We start from the raw sequence: 17,460 nt of genomic DNA, 5'->3' as shown, positions 1-17,460 counted from the left end.
AAATCGGTTCAGCCAAGTACCATATAGTCATAATGGGTCTAATAGCGTTTTTGAGGGGTGGCGTGATCCCCTATACTTCGATCTGATTTTGTATGCCAGATTCGAAATCTACTCCCGAAAACCTTTCATTTGAGCCATATATTGAAATGAACGTCCAATATGTCTGTTTGGGGGAGTTTTGCGGTTGGGGCGGTCCGATGGGTACTTAGACTCAAAATTTAATAACATATTCGTATTCTACTCTCCAATACCTTTCATTTGATATCTATATTGCCCCGATCGGTGCACTTTTGGTTTTTGGTTGCGTTCTTGGCATAAGGGGAGGGTCCGCCCCCCTCCCGATATCAAAAAATTATACTACCTATGTTTCCTTCCAGCCCAATCTACACAATATGCGAAAATTTCGCGAAAATCGGTTCTGCCGTTTTTCAGTCTATACGGAACAAACAAACCGAGTTCCATATATCCGTGATGGGCTAATGTGCCCATTTTGGGCGTTTTTGTGGGAGTGGGGTGACCCCCTATACTTCGACATGAATTTGTATGCCAGATTCGTTATCTACTCCCGCATACTTTTCATTTGATTTTGGATGGTGTTTTTTTGGGTAACGGGGGAGGGTGCACCCCCTTCCGAAATCAACAAATTATAAAACCATTTTCTCCTTCCTAACCATATTCGCAATCTACTCTCGAATACCTTTCATTTGAGTCCCATATTGTCATGATCGTCCAAAAAACTTATTTTAGGGGGTTTTGGGGTTGGAACGGCCCCCTAGTTACTTGGACCCAATTTTGAACATAAAACTCGTACTCTACTCCTGAATACCTTTCATTTGAGTCCCATATTGTCCCGATTAGTCCACTTTTTTTTGGATAGTACTATTGGGGTAAGGGGGAGTGTCCGTCCTCCTTCCGATATCCAAAAATTATATAGCCTATGTTTCCTTGCAGACTAACTTACACAATCTGTGAAAATTTTAATCTAATCGGTTCAGCCGTTTTCGAGTCTATACGGAATAAACAAACACAAATTCAATTTTATATATTTAGCTATAGCTGCCACATAGACCGATCTGCCGATTGAGGGTCATAAGCCCATAAAAGCCGAAATTATCATCCGATTTCAATATAATACGAAATAGTGAGTTGTCTTGAGCCTCCCGACATCCAACTCAAATATGGTTCAGATTTTTTTTTTATTCTTCGATTTTGCCAAAATATGGGACAGTAAGTTGTGTTAGGCCCATCGAGATCCTTCTTCAAAATTTGGCCCAGATTGGTCCAGATTTGGATATAGCTGCCATATAGACCGATCTCTCGATTTAAGGTTTTAGGCCAATAAAAGGCGCATTTATTGTCCAGTTTCGCCGAAAATTGGGACAGTGAGTTGTGTTAGGCCCTTCAACATTATTCCTTCATATGGCTCAGATCGGTCCAGATTTGTATATAGCTGCCATATAGACCGATCTCTCGATTTAAAGTCTTGGGCCCATAAAAGGCGCATTTATTGTCCAATTTCGCCGAAATTTGGGACAGTGAGTTGTGTTAAGCCCTTCAACATTATTCCTTCTAACATTATTTCCAAATCTGGACCGATCTGAGCCATATGATCGGTCCAGATTTGGAAATAGCTGCCATATAGACCGATCTCTCGATTTAAGGTTTTAGGCCAATAAAAGGCGCATTTATTGTCCAATTTCGCCGAAATTTGGGACAGTGAGTTGTGTTAGGCCCTTCAATATTATTCCTTCATATGGCTCAAATCGGTCCAGATTTGAATATAGCTGCCATATAGACCGATCTCTCGATTTAAAGTCCTGGGGCCACAAAAGTCGCATTTATTGTCCGAATTTGCCAAAATTTGGGACAGTAAGTTGTGTTAGGCCAGTCGACAACCTTCTTCAATTTGGCCCAGATCGGTTCAAATTTGGATATAGCTGCCATATAAACCGATCTCTCGATTTAAAGTCTTGGGGCCACAAAAGTCGCATGTATTGTCCGATTTTACCAAAATATGGGTCAGTGAGTTGTGTTAGGCCAATCGACATCCTTCTTCAATTTGGCCTAGATCGGTTCAAATTTGGATATTGCTGCCATATAGACCGATCTCTCGATTTAAAGTCTTGGACCCATAAAAGGCGCATTTAGTGTCCGATTTTGCCAAAATTTGGGACAGTGAGTTGTGTTAGGCCAGTCGACATCCTTCTTCAATTTGGTCCAGATCGGTACAGATTTGGATATAGCTGCCATATAAACCGATCTCTCGATTTAAAGTATTGGACCCCTAAAAGGCGCGTCTTTGTCCGATTTTGGCAAAATTTGGGACAGTGAGTTGCTTAGGCCCTTCATTCACATTATTCTTTTATATGGCTCAGGTCGGTCCAGATTTGGATAAAGCTGCCATATAGACCGATCTCTCGATTAACGGTTTTCGGCCCGTAAAAAGCTCATTTATTGTTCGATTTCACCGAGATTTGGGACAGTGAGTTGTGCTGGGCCCCTCGACATCCGTCTTCAATTTGGTCCAGATCGGTTCAGATTTCGATATAGCTGCCATATAGACCGATCTCTCGACTTAAGGTTTTGGGGCCATAAAAGGCGCAATTATGGTCCGCTTTCACCCAAATTCGGGACAGTGAGTTGTGTTAGGCCCTTCAACATTCTTCTTTAATTTGGTCCAGATCGGTTCAGATTTCGATATAGCTGTCATATAGACCCATCTCTCGATTTAAGGTTTTCGGCCCATAAAAGGCGCATTTATTGTTCGATTTCGCCGAAATTTGGGACAGTGAGTTGTGTTGGGCCCTTCCATAACCGTCTTCAATTTGGCCCAGATCGGTTCAGATTTCGATATAGCTGCTATATTGACCGATCTCTTGATTTAAAGTCTTGGCCCCATATAAGGCACATTTATAATCCGATTTCGCTGAAATTTGACAGTGACTTATGTTACGCTTTTCAACATCCGTGTCGTATATGGTTCAGATCGCTCTATATTTGGATATGACTTCCAAAAAGACCAATATTTTGTGCTACAAAATTGAACAATGACTTGTACTCTCAACATCCGTGTCGAATTTGTTTCAAATCGGACTATATTTCGTTAATGCTGATATGGAGGCATAATTTATTCCTTTTTCACCGGACTATGACAAAAGGTGCTTTACATATATACCCAAGGTAGTGGGTATCCAAAGTTCGGCCCTGCCGAACTTAACACCTTTTTACTTGTTATACATACGATTTTTTTCTAAAGAAAATTTGTATATTATTATAGAGAACAATGTGATTACCGTTAAGTTATTATTTTTCTGCTCAGTCAAAGCTTAACCAGATACTGCGTTAAGCGCCCTCAGACGAAATTCACCTGAAACTAACAAAATGAAAACACAGCTAGTGCCATGTGTTTTGCATGTCGAGAGTGCAAAAATAATCATCTGGTCATCTTATTTGCGGAATCCCTTGCTATGCATAAAACAAATATGCAAATAAACGTTGGTATTAACTACAAACATCAAGGTTTAGTCTCTAACTAGAATCGCTGATTCATCTCTTTTTTGGGTGTATATTCGAAGTCGTAAATTTGAGATGTAATGAATGTGAGGCAGAGAGCATAAGCATCATATTGCTTGACAGCTGCAGATCAAATGAGACGAAAATAACAATTTTACACCTAGACACACACACACACACACACGCCTAGCTTACCCGTTTTATTACTTGCATTTGCCAAGTTGCTCTCAGTCTCTTTTTACGACTCTCATGAAGCAGCTTGGTGTTGTGCTCTCCTGCAAACTAATTTGTATTGGAATCGGAAGTAGTTTTTAAACGTTTTCGTACCCAAGAAAATAAGAAACCGGTTGGTCTCCAATTTAGTGTTTGATGGCAGCTTTATGGCCTATGGTGGCTGCATTGTGGGGCCAGAGCAAAGCATGGCCAAAACAAAACTGTTTTAACTGCCATAGAGATTGAATGAAAAGTCACTGAGTTTGACGCAAAGCAAAGCAACGGAAAAAACCAAACAAATTTCAGATCACGTTCAGGAAAGGCCTCTAACGTGAATATGGGCCTGAATTACAATTTCAAGAAAATGCATTTGCTTCTTGCATTGGCAGTGATATTGGTGGCACTGTTGGCTATTAACCCCAACACCTTGGCCTTGACCACAACGGTAAGTAAATAAACAAATATGCCCTTCAAACACACACACACACATGTGTACCATTTGAATAAAATTAATTTGTTTTTGTCTTGGGTCTTCCAGTGTGATCGCATAACCCAACATGGCTATCCTTGCGAAAATCATGTGGTGACTACCAGTGATGGCTATCTCTTGACCATGTTTCGCATACCCAACTCTCATCGCATGGAGAGCCGCAAAGTGGATAGCAGGCCTGCTGTGTTGCTAATGCATGGCACCCAAAGCTCTTCCGATATGTGGGTGCTTAATGGGCCCAACGACGGTCTACCCTTTATGTTGGCCGATGGCGGCTTCGATGTGTGGCTGGGTAATGTTCGTGGAAATATTTACTCGCGCAATCACACCACCCTTTCACCATCCTCAAGTGAATTTAGAGATTATTCCTGGGACGAGATTGGTCAGAGAGATATGCCTGCCAAAATTGACTATATACTAAAACATACAGGTGACAAATCCTTACACTATATAGGATTTTCTCAGGGAACGAGAATATTTATGATTTTGCTATCCAGTAAACCTGAATACAGTGCAAAAATAAGATCCTCCCACATGTTGGGCCCAGGAGTATTTCTGTGTCATGTGCGTTCCCTATTACCTACATTGCTGGCTCCCTTCCTGGGGAGACCCAGTGCCTTGGCCACTTTGTACGGTTCAATTTCGACCAATGCATTTGGTGAGCTAATAAATACTGTGGGTCCAGGTCTATGCCGCCAGAGCTCATTTGTACCCTTATGCATTAATGCCTTACAATCGACTGCTGGCCGGGGATCTCCCTATATAAACAAAGTAAGTCAATCTCGAACAACTTTTGTGTGCCTTCTAAATTCTCCTCATTTGTTTCAGACCGTATTACCCGAGTTCTTTGCCACCAATCCAGCGGGTTCATCACCACGTTTATCATTGCATTTCTTCCAACTCACAGCCTCCTGTAAATTCCAGGCCTTTGATTTCGGTCCCGAAGAGAATATGCGACGCTATGGCCAATCGTTTCCTCCACCCTATGAGCTGGAAAATATCAAACTTCAGACTCCCGCCGAGTTGTATTTCAGTGAGAATGATTATTTGGCCACTGTAAAAGATGTCCAACACTTGTCGCAAATCATGGGCGATCAGGTGATACCGCATCGCGTCAATTTAACCAAATACAATCATTTTGATTTTATCCTAGCGGAAAATGTTAAGACCGTTGTCAACGATTGTGTCCTAGATAAAATGCAAAAATACGAAGGAAGGCCGTTCAATGGTAGTTTGTGTAATTATTTTATAGATAAACCGTTTGACGAAAAATAAAAACAAAAAATCTATCATATAAAACTCAAAGTGTGTTTGTTTATCTGTTCATCTGTCTGTTTGTTTCTTTTTCCAAATAGACTCGAAAATGGCTGAACCGATTTTCTTGAAATTTTCACAGATTGTGTCTGGAAGGTGAGCGGACCCTCCCCATAGCACCACCCAAAAATAAAAGTGGGCCGATCGGTCCAATATGGGACTCAAATGAAAGGTATTCGTGAGTAGATTACGAATATGGTCTGGAAAGAGAAAAAGATTATATAATTGGATGATATCGGAAGGGGGGGCAGACCCTCCCCCTTACCCCAAAAGCACAACCCAAAAATAAAAGTGGGCCGATCGGGACAATATGGGACTCAAATGAAAGGTATTCGAGAGTAGGGGACAAATTTGATATTAAAAATTGGATCCAGATAATTAGGGGGCCGCCCCGACCCCAAAACACCCTCAAATAGGCATATTGGGCGATAATGACAATATGGGACTCAAATGAAAGGTATTAGGGAGTAGATTACGAATATGGTCTGCAAGGAGCTAAAGACTATATAATTGGATGTTATCGGAAGGGGGGCAGACTCTCCCCCTTACCCAAAAGCACCACCCAAAAATATTAGTGGGCCGATCGGGACAATATGGAACTCAAATGAAAGGTATTCGGGAGTAGATTACGAATATGGCCTGGAAGGAGCTAAAGACTATATAATTGGATGTTATCGGAAGGGGGGCAGACTCTCCCCCTAACCCAAAAGCACCACCCAAAAATAAAAGTGGGCCGATCGGGACAATATGGGACTCAAATAAAAGTTATTCGAGAGAAGAGGATAAACTTAATATTAAAAAATGGGTCCAGATACTTAGGGGCCGCCCCGACCCCAAAACACCCTCAAATAGGCATATTAGGAGATAATGACAATATGGGTCTCAAATCAAAGGTATTAGGGAATAGCTTATGAATATGGTTTGAAAGCAGCAATAAGCTATAGAATTCATTGATATCGTAAGGGACCTCTCCCCCTTACCCCAAAAGCACAACCCAAAAATAAAAGTAGGCCGATCGGGACAATATGGGACTCAAATGAAAGGTATTTGAGAGTAGAGTACGAATATTTGAGAATATTTGCCAATTATGGCTATATGAGGCACAAATAAAGGGTATTGATAGTAGATAAACAAATTGTTCTAGGGAGATACATATGGTATTAAGAAACAAGTAAATGCGCGTTAAGTTCGGCCAGGCCGAACTTTGGATACCCACCACCTCGGGTATATATGTAAACCACCTTTCACCAAAATCCAGTGAAAAAATCATACTTTGTGCCCCATAGCAGCTATATTGAAATATGTTCCGATTTGGACCAAATACTAATAAGAACAAGTCAATGTTCAATTGTGTATAACAAAATATTGATCTTTTTAGTAGCTATATCTAAAAATAAACCGATCGTAACCATATACGACGCAAATGTCGTATAGAAATATGTGGAGGGGCTTAACTTAACTCACTGTCCCAAATTTAGGCTACATCGGACTATAAATGCGCCTTTTATGGGCTCAAAACCTTAAATCGGGAGATCGGTCTATATGGCAGCTTTATCTAAATCTGCACCGATTTGGACCAAATTGAAGTAAGATGTCGAAGGGCCTAATATAACTCACTGTCCGAAATTTCGGCAAAATCGCTTAATAAATGTGGCTTTTATGGGCCTAAGACCCCAAATCGGCGGATCGGTCTATATGGCAGCTATATCCAAATCTGTACCGATCTGGACCAAATTGAAGTAAAATGTCGAAGGGCCTAATATAACTTACTGTCCGAAATTTCAGCAAAATCGGTTAATAAATGCGGCTTTTATGGGCCTAAGACCCCAAATCGGCGGATAGGTCTGCATGACTGCTATATCCAAATCTGAAACGATCTGAGCCAAATTAAAGAAAGATGTCGAAGGACTTAACTTAAATCAATGTCCCAAATTTCGGCGACATCGGACAATAAATGCGCCTTTTATGGGACCAAAACCTTAAATCGAGAGATCGGTCTATTGGCAGCTATATCTAAATCTGGACCGATCTAAGCTAAATTGAAGAAGAATATCGAAGGGCCCAACACAACAAACTGTCCTAAATTTCGGCGACATTGGACACTAAATGCGCTTTTAAAGGGCCCAAATCATTAAATCGAGAGATTGGTCTATATGACAGCTATATCTAAATCTGTACCGATCTGGACCAAATTGAAGTAAGATGTCGAAGGGCTTAATATAACTCACTGTCCCAAATTTCAGCAAAATCGGTTAATAAATGTGGCTTTTATGAGCCTAAGATCCCAAATCGGCGGATCGGTCTATATGACAACTAAAGGATGATTTTTTTGAGGTTAGGATTTTCATGCATTAGTATTTGACAGATCACGTGGGATTTCAGACATGGTGTCAAAGAGAAAGATGCTCAGTATGCTTTGACATTTCATCATGAATAGACTTACTAACGAGCAACGCTTGCAAATCATTGAATTTTATTACCAAAATCAGTGTTCGGTTCGAAATGTGTTCATTCACCGTAACGTTGCGTCCAACAGCATCTTTGAAAAAATACGGTCCAATGATTCCACCAGCGTACAAACCACACCAAACAGTGCATTTTTCGGGATGCATGGGCAGTTCTTGAACGGCTTCTGGTTGCTCTTCACTCCAAATGCGGCAATTTTGCTTATTTACGTAGCCATTCAACCAGAAATGAGCCTCATCGCTGAACAAAATTTGTCAAAATTTGAACACATTTCGAACCGAACACTGATTTTGGTAATAAAATTCAATGATTTGCAAGCGTTGCTCGTTAGTAAGTCTATTCATGATGAAATGTCAAAGCATACTGAGCATCTTTCTCTTTGACACCATGTCTGAAATCCCACGTGATCTGTCAAATACTAATGCATGAAAATCCTAACCTCAAAAAAATCACCCTTTATATGGGACTCGGTTTGTTGTTTTTTCCGTAGAATCAAAAAGGTCACCAAAAACAAAACATGGTTTCTATTGTTGTAGTCTGGTGCCTGGGGGGCCGTCCAAAACCCGCCAAATGGATATATACTGACCAATCATGACAATTCAGCGTTATATTCTCCAAATTATCATTTCATTTCAGATCTTAACTTAATGAGTAAAGTTTTTCCAGCCACTTTAAAAGTTTAATTTACAAAATGTCCCTTCTTTTCTCATTTTCTTTGCTGCCCACAGATGCCTATTGTCCCGACTTGTTGAATGCCTGTTCCTTGATTCTACTGCAGCAGCAGACAAGCGACTCCACAGTGGGCAGCTTCACCGATACACCACCCGAAGCGCAACAAAATGATTCATCTTCGGACAGCATTGAAATCCCATATCAAAGATATCCAGAACAACAGCAGCAACGCCCGACGCATAGAACACCAAAAATATCAACTCATAGACTGAATGGCGTTGGCCAACTGCAACAGCTAACAACAACAACACCTCGACCAATAACAGCAAATAGCCAAGACAACGTAGAAAACCAAAGATTACCAACTACAAAGCAGCAGCAGGAAATGGGTCAAAATTTAAGCATACGAAGGCCAAGGATATCACTTACATGGGTTTTACGTGAGCAACAGCAGCAGCAAACACCACAGCCAGACGATTCCAAGAGCAACGCCAAGGACTCCAATAACAGCAATTCCAACGATTCGCACAAAGCCAACACCAACAACAATCAAGTGAATGGCAAGCTACTCAACAATCTCGAGGTAAGTCATACAAACGCCTTGGGAGAAAAGAAGAAGTATCGCCTGAAGAAGAGCAGCAACGAGAATGCGGAACCGCTCAATGGCTATGCCACCACACCGACCAGCTACACAAATGCCTCCACCGCTCTGGGCTCCCAGAAATTCTTTAGCAATCAAAATCTGCTGGAATATCACAAGGATGAGAACGGCACAAAGCCACCTTCCAAAGATTTGTTGTTCGTCTGTACGCCACAGCGTTTGCCCGATGGCTTTGGCGGTTCCACGGAGGCCTTGGCCTTGGTCAAGAAACGCAATGAGATACGCAAAAAATTGGCGGCCAAGATGGCCCAGTTCAGGGCTGAGACACAGGCCTCACAAATGAATGGAGCAGCGGGGGGCCTTAAGAAGGAGTCTTCGGCGGCTACGACAAAGGCCTCTCTAAAATCGGGATCCTATTCCGAACCTAGTCTTATAGCAGCCTCAGAGGGAAATTCCCGCAGACATCGTCATCGCAAGCGTCGGGAAAGAAATCGACCACCCAAATTCGGTTATGACATAAAAAATGTGGATGAATTTCTCACCAAGTGTTCATTGGCCTCGCCGGCCAACATACCCATGGTCTTGTCTACCTCATGCATACTCTACCAAACACGACCGGGAGGCTATCAAACTGAAATTTCCCTGCCTCTGGGCATGGTCATTAATGCGGTGTTCAAAAACCAAAACTGGCTATATGTGCAGACGCCACATGCCGAGGAGGGCTATGTTAATTACACCACCTGCCTGCCTCTGGGCATACTGCCCGCCGAGGCCAGAAGGGAGGCAGCAAGTGGCAAAGGTGAACATGCAGCCTCCACAACAACGTCCGGCAAGTCAAAGGCCTGCTGGGAGACCATAGGCGATGTCTTTCCCAAGCCCTGTGGCAATATGACCGACTCCGAGAAGGAAATCCATCTAAGGGTGGGCACACGCAGCCGCAGTGAGGGTGCTCGAACACCCCATCTCAAGAGTACTCTGACCGACAATGACACGGTCACAGTTATTTCGGTGAACACTGAAAACACCGATTGCCTCAACGGCAACAGCTCCTCCATCTATGGCGAACAGCAGGTGGATAAACTCTATCTGAGAGCAGCCTCGCAGCCCAAGCTCTCGGAGAAGACCTCCTATGCCCAGTTGAAGATCATACGCCAGCATTCGTCGGCCGCTTCGGGCACTTCGACTGCCAGCAAGGCCACTGCCCAGCTCAACGATGAGTATGTGACACTGCAACAGCAACAGAAATCCATGCAGAAACAACATATCCATCACCTGCCTGCTCAAAAGACCTACATAACGCGCACCTTCATCACCAATGGCCACAATGGCCAACATTTGCATCCCAAAGATATGAACATGACACAGAATGGCGGTACAGTGACAGCCACTGCTGTGGTCAATAATTGCAACAACCTCAAAAATCCAACTGTGTTGCACAACAACGGGACTACCACCAGTAACATAAGTATCTCCTCCCCTTATGGCCAGCAACAGCAAAACTCCAAACTTCATTATCATCAGCAGCAGCATCATCACCATCACCACCACCAATCATCGCCATCAACGACAACAACCACAACAACATCTTTGCATCACATCAATGCGGCGGCCATGATGGCCACAGCCACCACCGTGGCCCCGCGCTCCATATTGAACGCCATACGCCGCTCCTCGGCCCATTGCGGTCAGCGACAGACATTGGTGGCCATAACCACAGACTATTCAACGGGTGATGGGTTGTCATTGCAAAAAGGTGATATCGTAACGCTGTGCGAATGCCGCGAGACCAAAGATCATCGTCAATGGTTCTATGTTAGGACACGTGATGGTCGTCAGGGTTACATACCAGCCGAAGTGGCTGGCCATGGTTATTTGTAAAGCCAAAGGCTTTAGGATACGAACGAGGTTATGGCCATGAGAAAAGGTAGGGATCCTTTACAGAGACCAGTAGCCTGAAGCGTGACTTTTATCAAAAGTCAAAGGGCAAAATTTGAAAAAACAAAGGCAATTCATGACAGTTCTGCAAGCCTAGCCAATACCAATACCAATTATATACCCCCCCGTACTACTTACTCTCTGTCTAACATTAGAATGTCAATTGCAGTTTGCAACTCCACATTACCGTGTAAAGAGTTGCATGCTTTAATTGAAGCTAAGAATACTCTTCTCTAAACAAAAACATAACCAATTTTTGTAACTTTTGTATATAAATCAAGTGTTAAGGATTTTATTTTGTTACATCAAAATGTTGCTTATTTGTATATGGATTGTAGGTAAGGCCTAAATTAGTCAGCTTGCTCTATGTAGAACAGAACCCACATCATTTTCCTTTAAAAAGGGTAACAAAACCGTGACCCAGTTATATCGGCAGCAGCGAAAAATGCTGCTGCCCGGAGAGTATAAACCTGAACAGATCTGAGATATACAAAGAGCGTGTTTTTGAGAATCCCGTTAGGTCCATGAACAACACAGAATTTTTTAGTCAAATTTGTCTTTGAGGACTTCATCTTGACTTCTTGAGCCTCTAGAAAGCGTAATTATTATGCAATTTGGCTGAAATTTTTGAACAACTGCTTTTCCCATAACCTTCAACATACGTATTAAATATGGCCCGAATCGGTCTATAGCCTGATACAGCTTCCATATAAACCGATCTCCCTATTTTACTTCTTGAGCCTCTAGAGGGCGCAATTCTTATCCGATTTGGCTAAAATTTGGAATAAAGACTTTCGTTATGACTTCCAACATCCATACCAAGTATGATTCGAATCGGTCGATAAATATATATAGCCCCCATATAAACCGAACCCCCGATTTGACTTCTTGAGCCTCTAAAAGCCTCAATTTTAATCCGGTTTGGCTGAAATTTGGAATAAAGACTTTCGTTATGACTTCCAACATCCATGCCAAGTATGATCCGAATCGGTCGATAAATATATATAGCACCCATATAAACCGAACCCCCGATTTGACTTCTTGAGCCTCTAAAAGCCTCAATTTTCATCTGATTCGGCTAAAATTTGGAACAAAGACTTTCGTTGTGACTTCCAACATCCATACCAAGTATGATTCGAATCGGTCGATAAATATATATAGCCCCCATATAAACCGATCCCCGGATTTGGCTTCTTGAGCCCCTAAAAGCCTCAATTTTCATCCGATTTGGCTAAAATTTGGAACAAGGACTTGAGTAATGACTTCCAACATCCATGCCAAGTATGATCCGAATCGGTCGATAAATATATATAGCCCCCATATAAACCGATCCCCAGATTTGACTTCTTGAGCCCCTAAAAGCCTCAATTTTCATCCGATTTGGCTAAAATTTGGAACAAGGACTTGAGTAATGGCTTCCAACATCCATGCCAAGTATGATCCGAATCGGTCGATAAATATATATAGCCCCCATATAAACCGATCCCCGGATTTGACTTCTTGAGCCCCTAAAAGCCTCAATTTTCATCTGATTCGGCTAAAATTTGGAACAAAGACTTTCGTTATGACTTTCAACAGCCATGACAAGTATGATCCGAATCAGTCGATAAATATATAAAGCCCCATTTAAACCGATCCCCGATTTGACTTCTTGAGCCCCTAAAAGCCTCAATTTTCATCTGATTTGGCTAAAATTTGGAACAAAGACTTTCGTTATGACTTCCAACATCACTGCCAAGTATGATCCGAATCGGTCGATAAATATATATACCCCCCATGTAAACCGATCCCCCGATTTGACTTCTTGAGCCCCTAAAAGCCTCAATTTGCATCCGATTTGGCTAAAATTTGGAACAAAGACTTTCGTTATGACTTCCAACATCCATGCCAAGTATGATCCGAATCGGTCGATAAATATATATAGCCCCCATATAAACCGATCCCCCGATTTGACTTCTTGAGCCCCTAAAAGCCTCAATTTTCATCTTATTTGGCTAAAATTTGGAACAAGGACTTGAGTAATGACTTCCAACATCACTGCCAAGTATGATTCGAATCGGTCTACAAACAGATATAGCCTCCATATAAACCGATCCCCGCATTTGACTTCTTGAGCCCCTAAAAGCCTCAATTTTCATCCGATTTGGCTAAAATTTGGAACAAAGACTTTCGTTATGACTTCCAACAGCCATGTCAAGTATGATACTAATCGGTCTATATACAGATATAGCCCCCATATAAACCGATCACCGGATTTGACTTCTTGAGCCATTAGAAGCCTGTATTTTCATCCGATTTGTCTAAAATTTTGAACAAAGACTTGAGTTATTACTTTTAACATCCCTGCCAGGTATGATCCGAATCGGTTTATAAACAGATACAGCCCCCATAGAAACCGATCCCCGGACATGACTTCTTCAGCCCTTAGAAACCTAAGTTTTCACCTGATTCGGCTCAAATTTAGCCCAAAACCCTATCTTATGACTTAAAACATCAGCGCCAGGTTTTATCCAAATCGGTCAATATGGTGATATAGGCCCTCCTTCGTACCAATGTACCGATATGACTTCTTGAGATCAATTACAAACTGAGTTAATAAGGGTACATTTTTAGCGCATTCCATGGTGGTGGGTACCCAAGATTCGGCCCGGCCGAACTTAGCACGCTCTTATTTGTTATTCTTTAGTTTTGTAGAGGCCTAAATTGACTAACTGGACCATACTCTCGAATCTAAGTTTTTCTCTTTGACTTTTGCGTTAGTTAATTATATCCACCACCATAGGATGGCAGTATCCTAATCTTGTCATTCCGTTTGTAATACCTCGAAATATTTATTCGAACGAGCCATGTCCGTCCATCCGTCTGTCGAAATCACGATAGCGGTCGAACGCGTAGAGCTAGCCGCTTGAAAATTTTCACAAATACTTTATATTGATGTAGGTCGTTGAGGATTGCAAATGGGCCATATCGTTTCAGATTTGAATATAGCTCCCATATAAATCGATCTCCCGATTTGACTTCTTGAGCCCAAGGAAGCCACAATTTTTGTCCGATTTGGAAATTTTGCTCGTAGTGTTATGTTATGACTTCTAACAACTGTGCCAAGTACGGTCTAGATCGGTCTATAACCTGATATGGCTGCCATATACGCGGATCTGCTGATTTGACTTCTTGAGCCGTTACAAGCCGGAATTATTGCATGAAGTATTCTGTTGAATGACTTCCAACAACTGTACCAAGTACGGTCGAAATCGGTCTATAACCTGATATAGCTCCCATATAAACCGATTTCCCAATTTGTCTTCTTGAGCCCATGGAAGCCACATTTTTTGTCCGATTTGGCTAAAATTGCACATAGTGTTCTCTTATGATTTCCAACAACTGTGCTAAGTACGGTCTAAATCGCTCCAGAACCTGATATAGCTCCCATATAAACCGATCTCTCGATTTGACTTCTTGAGCCCATGAAAGCATCAATTTTCATTCGATTTGGCTGAAATTTTGCACATTGCCCAATATTCTGTTATGACTCCCAACAATGGAGCCAAGTAAGGTCCAATTTGGTCTATAACTTAATATATTTTGGCAGAATCCATAGTGGTGGATTCCCAACATAAAAATAAATCCATGTTTGTCGCCATCTTGTAGTCTACACAACTATTTTTCAGTGGAGACATAGATGTCTTGGTTGCAAATGAAACTTTCGGTAGAGGTGCATACTCAGCTCAATACTGGCGACATTTGTGAGGTTCTATCAAGATATATTCATTTACAGGTAGCGGCAGTTGCCCAACTACAAAATGTTGAGTGCGCTATCGGTCAAAATCAGTGATGAGTATGTCACTAGTTCGCGCCATTTTTTTTTTGTTTGTGTTATGGTTCTTAACTACAGTGCACACACACAACCAAAAATCTTCGACAGATAGTGCACTTTGCGAGAAAGAATACACTACCTGTGTCAATATATCTTGGGTTCTATGCCATGTTTACATGGCATAGCAGCCGTGTAAAACCAATATCATGTTTACACGGCGTTGTTTACACGGCTACTATGCCACGCTTACATGGCATGTTATTCATAGAATTTACATACTTCTTTTGTCATCCAGGACAAAAAATATTACAGTCAAGGCTAATTTGTTAAAATAATGAAAATTAAGCATTTTTCAGCCTACATAGTAACACTCCTATTGTATTTCGGAGCATGAGAAGTGCGTTCATATATTCAGTCTGCTTCATACCCCTTTTGCAAAAATACGTAATTTCAAAAATGTCTAAAAAATTGAGAATGAAATATTATAATTTAATATATTTATCAAATCCATTTTAAACTCTTGGAAAATGATATGGGTACCTACGTAACAGTTAGCTACGGCGAACAATTTGAAATTTTATAAAAATTTCATAATTGCCCATACTGACAGTAGAAATAGAAAAAACCATGCAATTGAATTAATAGAAATTAGAAAACGTTTTCAATATTCTTCACTCGAAACTCGAATTTATGAATTAAATTTATTCACAAAAACTACAAATGTAAGATTTTATTAAAAATTCATTCAAATAGTTTACACACACACACCCAGACTTAAACATACCAATCAATCAGTTTTCTATTTGTAATTTTGTAGTTTTAAGAAAACAAAGAAAAAATAACATAAAATATTGTATATTCTTCAGTTCATGTTTTGCATAGCAATCGATCGAGTCGCTTAGTATTGTAGTTACCCAATTTATAATTAAATTTAAAAGAAACCCATGTAATAACGCTTAGAGTTTAGGATTGATAACACACAATTTTTGTATTTATGTTGATATATAAAAAAAACTGAAAACATTAAGCGAAAAAACTAAAAAATTAATTGTTACCTCAGATTCAAATAAAATGGGGAAAAAAACACACAAAAAACAAACACACTCGAACCACACGAAATAAATAAGTCATAATTAAACATAAAAACAACGTTTAAATAAAGAAATTCAATATAAAAAATAATAGTTGAGCATGTTTTATTTAACTTCAACATGGAAAATTGAAAACAGGTAAAAAGGCATTAAGTTCGGCCGTGGCGAACTTTGGATACCCACCACCTCGGGTATAAAGGTTAACCAGCTTTCGATATAATCCGGTGAGAAATGCAGCTACATATATCGAAATATGGTCAGATTTGGACCAAATTCGTCACGGACATCGAGTGGTCTAATAAATACAAGTCACTGTTCAATTTTGTAGAACAAAATATTGGTCTTTCTGGTAGGTACATACAAATTTAGACCGATCTGAACCATATACGCCAGGGATGTTGAAAAGCCTTACATAAGTCACTGTGTAAAATTTCAGCGAAATTGGATAATAAATTCGACTTTTATAGGGCCAAGACGTTAAATCGAGAGATCGAACAGATCTAGACCAACTCGAAGAGGGATGTTGAAGGGCCTAACACAACTCACTGTCCCAAATTTCAGCAAAATCGGACAATAAATGCGCCTTAAATCGAAAGATCGGTCTATATGGCAGCAATGTCCAAATCTGGACGGATCTGACCCAAATTGAAGAAGAATGTCGAAGGGCCCAACACAACTCACTGTCCCAAATTTCGGCAACATCGGACAATAAATGCGCCTTTTGTATTAGTTGTGTTAGGCCAATCGACATCTATCTTTAACTTGGCCCAGATCGGTCCAGATTTGAATATAGCTGCCATATAGACCGATCTCTCGATTTGAGGCTTTGGGTCCATAAAAGGCGCATATATTGTCCGATGTCGCCGAAATTTGGGACATTGAGTTAAGTTAAGCCACTCGTCATCTTTCTTTAATTTGGCCAAGATCGGTTAAGATTCGGATATAGCTGCCTTACAGACCGATCTCTCGATTTAAGGTTTTGGGGGCATAAAAAGAGCATTTATTGTTCGATTTCGCCGAAATTTCGGACAGTGAGTTGTGTTTGGCTCTCCAACATCCGTCTTCAATTTGGCCCAGATCGGTTCATATTTGGATATAGCTGCCACATAAACCGATTTCTCGATTTAAGGTTTTGGGTCCATAAAAGGCGCATTTATTGTCCGATGTCTCTGAAATTTGGGACAGTGAGTTGTGTTTGGCCCTTCAACATTCTTCTTTAATTTGGCTCAGATCGGTCCAGATTTGGATATAGCTGCCATATAGACCGATCTCTCGATTTAAGGTTTTGGGGGCATAAAAAGCGCATTTATTGTTCGATTTCGACAAAAATTTGGACAGTGAGTTGTGTTAG

General features: G+C 41.0%; 2 protein-coding genes across 2 annotated transcripts in view; both read left to right on the top strand.

The window, feature by feature from the left end:
• The window catches only part of LOC106086944 (uncharacterized), a 297,353-nt gene extending 281,151 nt beyond the window's left edge, over positions 1-16,202 (top strand). Inside the window, exon 3 of the mRNA XM_059362199.1 lies at positions 8,725-16,202. Within this exon, the coding sequence (XP_059218182.1) occupies positions 8,725-11,147 (2,423 nt within the window). The 3' untranslated portion in view covers positions 11,148-16,202. The remainder of the gene's footprint in view (positions 1-8,724) is intronic.
• Positions 3,591-5,515, top strand: LOC106086945 (lipase 3). Its single transcript, XM_013251770.2, has 3 exons — positions 3,591-4,171; positions 4,265-4,987; positions 5,045-5,515. The coding sequence occupies exons 1-3, from the start codon at positions 4,064-4,066 to the stop codon at positions 5,489-5,491; spliced, it is 1,278 nt and encodes a 425-aa protein (XP_013107224.1). The 5' UTR covers positions 3,591-4,063; the 3' UTR covers positions 5,492-5,515.
• Positions 16,203-17,460: the final 1,258 nt, after the last annotated feature.

This window comes from Stomoxys calcitrans, chromosome 1 (genome assembly GCF_963082655.1).
Source record: "Stomoxys calcitrans chromosome 1, idStoCalc2.1, whole genome shotgun sequence".
Classification (NCBI taxonomy): domain Eukaryota; kingdom Metazoa; phylum Arthropoda; class Insecta; order Diptera; family Muscidae; genus Stomoxys; species Stomoxys calcitrans.
This window is presented reverse-complemented; position numbering and strand designations above follow the sequence as displayed.

Bases quoted from the DNA above. Each gene is read 5' to 3' on its own strand.
- LOC106086945 (XM_013251770.2), top strand. From the start codon at position 4,064: ATGGGCCTGAATTACAATTTCAAGAAAATGCATTTGCTTCTTGCATTG. The intron at 4,172-4,264 runs GTAAGTAAATAA...TGGGTCTTCCAG, and splicing joins CCTTGGCCTTGACCACAACG to TGTGATCGCATAACCCAACA. The intron at 4,988-5,044 runs GTAAGTCAATCT...CATTTGTTTCAG, and splicing joins GATCTCCCTATATAAACAAA to ACCGTATTACCCGAGTTCTT.